The sequence below is a fragment of the Hipposideros armiger genome, unplaced genomic scaffold, assembly GCF_001890085.2.
Source record: "Hipposideros armiger isolate ML-2016 unplaced genomic scaffold, ASM189008v1 scaffold_581, whole genome shotgun sequence".
NCBI classification, from domain to species: Eukaryota; Metazoa; Chordata; class Mammalia; order Chiroptera; family Hipposideridae; genus Hipposideros; species Hipposideros armiger.
This window is the reverse complement of record NW_017731931.1, coordinates 3,664-10,123: the sequence shown is the minus strand read 5'-3', so window position 1 is coordinate 10,123 and position 6,460 is coordinate 3,664. Positions and strand designations below refer to the sequence as shown.

The 6,460-nt window shown below is 43.3% G+C and overlaps 1 protein-coding gene across 1 annotated transcript in view; it reads left to right on the top strand.

Moving 5' to 3' along the window:
• The window catches only part of GSTM3 (glutathione S-transferase mu 3), a 10,388-nt gene extending 6,595 nt beyond the window's left edge, over positions 1-3,793 (top strand). The window contains exons 4-8 of the mRNA XM_019624146.1: positions 2,403-2,484; positions 2,577-2,677; positions 3,011-3,106; positions 3,191-3,301; positions 3,588-3,793. Coding sequence (XP_019479691.1) covers positions 2,403-2,484; positions 2,577-2,677; positions 3,011-3,106; positions 3,191-3,301; positions 3,588-3,686 — 489 coding nt within the window. The 3' untranslated portion in view covers positions 3,687-3,793. The remainder of the gene's footprint in view (positions 1-2,402; positions 2,485-2,576; positions 2,678-3,010; positions 3,107-3,190; positions 3,302-3,587) is intronic.
• Positions 3,794-6,460: the final 2,667 nt, after the last annotated feature.

The following is a 6,460-nucleotide window of genomic DNA, read 5'->3' as shown; positions in this document are numbered from 1 at the left end:
AAAATAAATAAGTCCTGATTTATAGTTCGTTAGAAGAAAATAAACTTGCCAAGTTTTATGGCTAGCTAGAAAATAAGTTGACTCTGTTTGTTAAAGTTTTTTTTCCCTTTTACTCACTAACCGCTTTTTTTTGCTTCTGTATCCAGCCTTAGCTATAAATTTCCCCACTAGCCAAGACTTGAGGTCTGCTCTCTCGCTCTCTCCAATGAGACGGACCCCCGAGCTTGGGAATAAAGTCTTTGAAATGAAAACCCTTTGTCTCCGTTCTTGTTAATAACCGGCTCCCCAACACAAGGAAACAGGAAATGGGCACTGTAGTCCTCTGAGAGAAGAATCCCGGGAAAGACAGATGACAGAAGACAGCAACGTCATAAATGGAAGGGAGAGGTTTAAAAAGCATAAGTCTGCGGGTGAAATATATTTCACATGAATACCAAATAGATAATAGACAAATCACATGTTCCAACCTTTTCTAGGTATTAACATTTGTTAGTGAAAATCCACTTAACAGTTCTCCAAAATCAATGAACTTGCCCAGGAAGCGGGGAAGGCCACTGAGAGGAACAGACCCATTCCAAATGAAACCTGGTTCCCTCGGTCCCCATCCACCCCTGACTAATTCTAACACGGGCCAAGAAGAGAATGCTGTCACAATGGCTGCCTTCAAGCAAGGAAGGAAAGTGGATGCCCTATCACCACAGAGGCCACACAAATGTCGAGAAATTAGTATACTAGTGATGGGTTTGTATAGTAACATCAATAAGGGCTTTAAACAAACAAAAAGTTGTGTTAGAAGTAGTTCCCGAAAAAGTATTAGAGAAACTCATTTGTATTCATTGTTGAAGGTTGAGCAACTGGATTAAGGCTCTTCCAGTTCAGAATAGATTCTGTGATTCAAGAAAAAAATTGTTATGAAGTTATTTTACTGATGGGATGGGTGACGTGCATGACACCAATATGTACAGACATGGATCTGCCTATAAAGCCACTTCAGAGCTTATGAGAACACCCAGAGCCTAGACTTCATACAGAAACTGCACATCCCTTATCCTTTAGCAGCAGGACTAGATTGAGCAGTGAGCCACACTGATAATTAGGGATTTAAGGGGTTCAGATGGATAGTAGGGAAAAGGGAAGGAATTGACATATAGCCAGTGATTTTTCTAATGTGCGAATTTGCTCATGTCACACCCACTTCAATACAATTAATGGCTTCTTAGGCTTCGGGGGAAAAAGACAATCCCCTCTTGCATACAAAATCCTTCATAATCTGACCCCTGCCCTGGAACCCACAGAACACTAGGTTTCACCCTTTCTGAATTCCCCAGGGAGCCGCACAGCCGCTGGCGTCAGGTTACGTTCAGATGCTGGCTCCGCTCCAATAAACTAGCCTCTGGGGCCTCGGTGCCTCCTCTGATAAATGAGCCCTCCCTCTCACTCTGTTGTCATGAGAAGTGACCCACTCTTTCTAGAGCACCTACTTAGAACAGACCAATGTTATACAAATTGATAAATATAAATTACCCACAAACACCATGTTCTCTTTTATCTTCATGCTTTCGTACTTGCTGTTCCCTCTGTCTGGAATGCTTTACTCCAGCCCCATCGGCCTGCCTAAAGTCTATTATCTTCTAAGGTAAGCTCAGAAGTTACTAACTCTGAGAGGCCACAACTGATATCCCTCAAATTCATTTAGTGATGGTCACCAAAGATTTCTGATTGTTTTCTTTTTGGGAAAGCGTCAAAACCATCTTCAACTTCACAGTAGCCTCCTGACTTGCTTTGGCCAATTAAATGTGGGTAGAAATTACACACACTTTCCAGGCAGAAGCTTTAGGAACCAGTGCGTGCAAGGCCACCCCATCTGCTTCCAACCTCTGTGATGACTCTGACACAGGGGCCCGAATGGAGTCTCCATCAGTCTAAGTCTCTGACAGCCTACAAAAGCCAGGCCTCTGTTAACCACATGGGACGTAAAGCTTCAGTTAGAAACAAAAGTGCAGGGCCGGCCCAGAGGTGCGATGGTTAGGAGCTGGCTTGGGACGCCAGAGNATCTGCCTCGCCCAGGAAGAGCGCAATGATGGTGCCAAGTTGGGCCAATGAAGCAACGTCCTCCACAACTAGACTAAAGAACAAAAGGATAGCAACTTGTCTGTTCTCCTTCCCCCAATTCCCCAGCGCTGTTCCCATCCCCCAATTCCCCAATAAAAATCTTAAAAAAAACAACCCTGTCTAGATTCAGGTGGGGACCCAATACTACCTTCAACTAATTTTCTTCTTTCTCCTAACACGGCATCTTCTCTCTACTGTTCACTTCCTTGCAAGTCTCACCTTCCCCAGGAGTGAGAAGCAGGAAAGCAAGAGAGTCAGGTTGTTCATTTGATCTGTTCTTTTCCTTCCAGCTGCCCTATCTCATGGATGGCAAGAACAAGATCACCCAGAGCAACGCCATCCTGCGCTACATCGCTCGCAAACACAACATGTGTGAGTGGGGTAGGGTTGGTGAGGGAGATGAGCTGGCTGCTCAGCTGGGAGTGGATGGTGCCATGGGTGATTTCTTGTCATTTGACCTACAGGTGGTGAGACTGAAGAAGAAAAAATTCGAGTGGACATCATGGAGAACCAAATAATGGATTTCCGCTTGCAGCTAGTAAAAATTTGCTACAGCACTGACTATGTGAGCTTCCTTAGCAGCCAGGCATCAAGGAAAAGGAGCATATAGGATCCTACGGGTCAATTCTCCATTCTGCCACTGCTGCCTTCCCACCAACCCAGTCTGTCTGAGTCGGAAACAGAACTCTTTATTTTTGGGAGTGTTGTTTGTCATATAATTCTGGTGTTGGCCCCCCTTCCTTTCTAAACACTTCCTTTCCATCCTGCCACCCCTGTGTGAAGGGAGTGAGAGGAAGACGCCTGGAGAAGGGGCCACTAAGTGTCCATCACTGGCCTGTGCCCTGGTTATCTATGAAGATGATGACACCTATTCTCACTCTCTTTTTCCGTCTCCCAGGAAAAACTGAAGCCTCAGTACTTGGAACAGCTGCCTGTGCAACTGAAACAGTTCTCCTTGTTCCTGGGGAAATTCTCATGGTTTGCAGGGGAAAAGGTAGGAAGAAAGGAAAGAGGGGCTACGTTTCTGTCTCTGCTCTGAACTCCCCAGACCTGACCATCTTATTATCTGTCCCTCTAGCTCACCTTTGTGGATTTTCTCACCTATGATGTCTTAGATCAGAACCGTATGTTTGAGCCCAAGTGCCTGGAGGAATTTCCAAATCTGAAGAATTTCATGTGCCGTTTTGAGGTGATGCTCCCTGCACCTTTCTCGTACAAAAACACTCAGGCTCCCCTGGGCCCCAAGGGACCCACTGTGGTAGATTCTTGCCCAACACCAGCTTTTGCCTAAAGGGTCAATGGTTAGACACCTCCAAACCTTTAAGTCTTGGGAAGGGCCTGGCTTCTACACCCTGAAGGTACTATCTACAAGAAAAGGGGAAGGGAGGGGAAGCAGGCTGCATGTGAATGTTGCTGTTTTGAAATAGGTCTGTTGGGCTCCTTTAGATGTGAGGTTTGGTGTGCTTTCCCTCCAGGCTTTGGAAAAAATAGCTGCCTACATGCAGTCTGACCGCTTCTTCAAGATGCCCATCAACAACAAGATGGCCCAGTGGGGCCAAAAGAAACTGTGCTGAACAGGAGGCCGACTTGTGTGGCTTATTCTAGTCCATCCTACCCCTAGGGGGCCTGTATTCTCTCTTCTCTGCTCTTTTCTCTTTTCAATAAATCGCACTTAGGCTGCTGGTGTCTAGCTGGATTTCTCTTGGGAATAAAGGCTGGAGGAGAATAAGGATATGTGGAGAATTACCAAGATGTGAATTCAGTCCCTGCAATGTGACACCTCCCACCTCCCAACTGTGTTCAGTGGCTAGAGGGTCTTGCCCAAGCCTTGAGAGTAAGTACTAGAAATAAAGGTGAGATTGCATCGTTGGTAGACAACAGGTGCATTAAATGGGACTGGAGCCCCTATGAAGACCTGGTAAAGACATCAAATAAAACTGTGTGGTACCGTAGACTTAACTGGAGTTCAGAAACAGACCCTCATCTTTGGGAATTTAGTGTGATAAAGATGGCATTTCAGACTGGTGGGCTAACCAATAAACAGGTTTGGGACAATTACTTACCAATTAAAAGTAATAGAATGCTGTCTCACAGCACTCACTACAATTAATTCATCTGGAATTTAAGGCCAAATGTTAAACACAAAGCTGGAGAAGTATTAATTAAAATGTAAGAATGTTTGTGATCATAGGGGATGAAAAGTTTCAATAAGACAAAAAAGAAAAAGCCATAAAAGGAAAGATTTGCAAATTGAACAGTATTAAAATTTTAAAACTTTCTATGATAATGCACAAATAAGTAAAATGACAAGTGCAATAAAAACAGGATCAACATAAAGACTATAAAGAACTCTAAACTGTTAACTCAGCTTTTAAAAATAGACAAAAATCTGTAAACCATTTACAGAAAAATACTGATGGTCGAAAAAAAAGGTTAAAAGATATTCATAATCCAAGGAACTGCAAATTACAAGAGACCATTTTTCCATCTATCAGATGAACAAAAATTAAGTTTACAAATATTGGCAAGGCTTGGGAAAGTGATAGCATTTCCTGCTAGTGATCTTGTAAATTGGTATAGCTACTTTGGAGGGCAATCTGTCAATATCTTCTCAAATTCCAATCATATCCTGTGACGCAACAATTCCATCATATTAAAAACTCATGTTACTTGAGTCATATGATAATCACTTTGTAAGATATGTAAATGAAAAATCACCATGTTGTAAAACTGAAACTAATATAATAGTGTATGCCACCTGTACTTTAAAAACAGAAATAAATAAATGCATAAAAAAATAAATTTAAAAACTCACCATATACCTAAGGTAAAACTGGTATTGTTTATAATAACGAACAAGTACAAATCATGTAAATGCCCATCCATACTATGGAATACCACAAAGCAATTAAAAGAGATTGAAGTATATGAGCTTACATGGGAAGATCTCTAAGACACATTGTTGAATTTTTAAAATTAGGTTGCAAATTAGCATATACATTATAACGTTTATGCTTTAAGAAGGGAAACCATGAGGTAAGCATTTTCTACAGATACATTTATGTATGTGAAATGCATAGAAAAAGGTCTGACCCACCAAACGGATAACAAGGCTTACTACAGGCAAATGGGAGAAAGACCCAGGCGCCGGGATGTAAGTTAAAGGAGACTTCGGAAATAAGCTAAGGATTTATTTTTTCTTTTTTAACTGGGGGAATGTATTCATGTATTACTGTGTAATAGAAGCTAGTTTTTAGGAAAGAAAGCAAATTTAAGGGAAACAGACTCCTGTGGAGGTTGAATTGGCACCACTCTATTTGCAAAGCAAATTCTTTGAGTAGTTTCCAGCTTAAGACAGTGACCTGAGGGCCAAATTGCTGTCCCCTGTGGACCAGGAGCCAAGGATCTCTAGGTAGGGAGGGACAGAGCCTGAATGGCCAGGAGACCCGGTGATGTCAGGAGGGCTACCTCAAGAGGGAGTTCAGAGACAAGATATTAAGCAGACAGTTCAGCTGCCACCCTGGCAGCAGTAGTTACAATAGGTATCCAGGCCAATGTCTTGGGTACAGGGAACTTTTGGCCAGAAGAGGTGTAAAACTAGGACTTTCTCTGCCATCTAATAACTGAATTTCCATAGTGTGAGTGAGTGAAGTGTGCCCAAAGGGAAGGCCTTGTAGATTTAGGGGAGGCAGAAAAGTTGAGGATACCTCTAACTAGATAGAGGATATGACCTGAAATCAGAAAGGGAATATTTATTGCTGTATAACAATATTACCACCAGTTTAGCAGCCTAAACCCGCACACATTATCTCTCAGTTTCTGTGGATTAGGAGTCTGGGCACAGCTGCACAGGGTCCACTGCTTCGGGGTCTCATCTGAAAGCTGTGGTCAGTGTGAGCCAGGGCTACAGCCTCATCTCAAGGCTCAGTTGGAGAAGGGTGTGCTGCTAAGTTCACGTGATTGTTCATAGAATTCAGTTCCTATAACCTGTTGGACAGGGTTTTAGGTTCTTGCTGGCTGTCAGCTGGAGGCCACCCTCAGTTCCTTGCAAAGGGGGGCCCCTGCTTCATCAAAACTGGTAAGGGGGAGTCTCCTGGAAAGAGGGACACTACAGTCCTACACAATGTAGAGGAAATGACATCCCATCACCTTTCCTGTGTTCCATTAGAAGCACATCACTGGTCCTGCCCACACTCAAGGGATAGGATTTCACAAGGGTGTGAGTACCAGGAGGTGGGATTATGGGGGGCCACCTTAGACTCTCTTCACCACAGGGAAGAAGGCAAGTGTGGGGACCCAGGCCCAGAGAAATGAAAGAAACTTCTGCTTCAGCAAAAATTAACAAAGT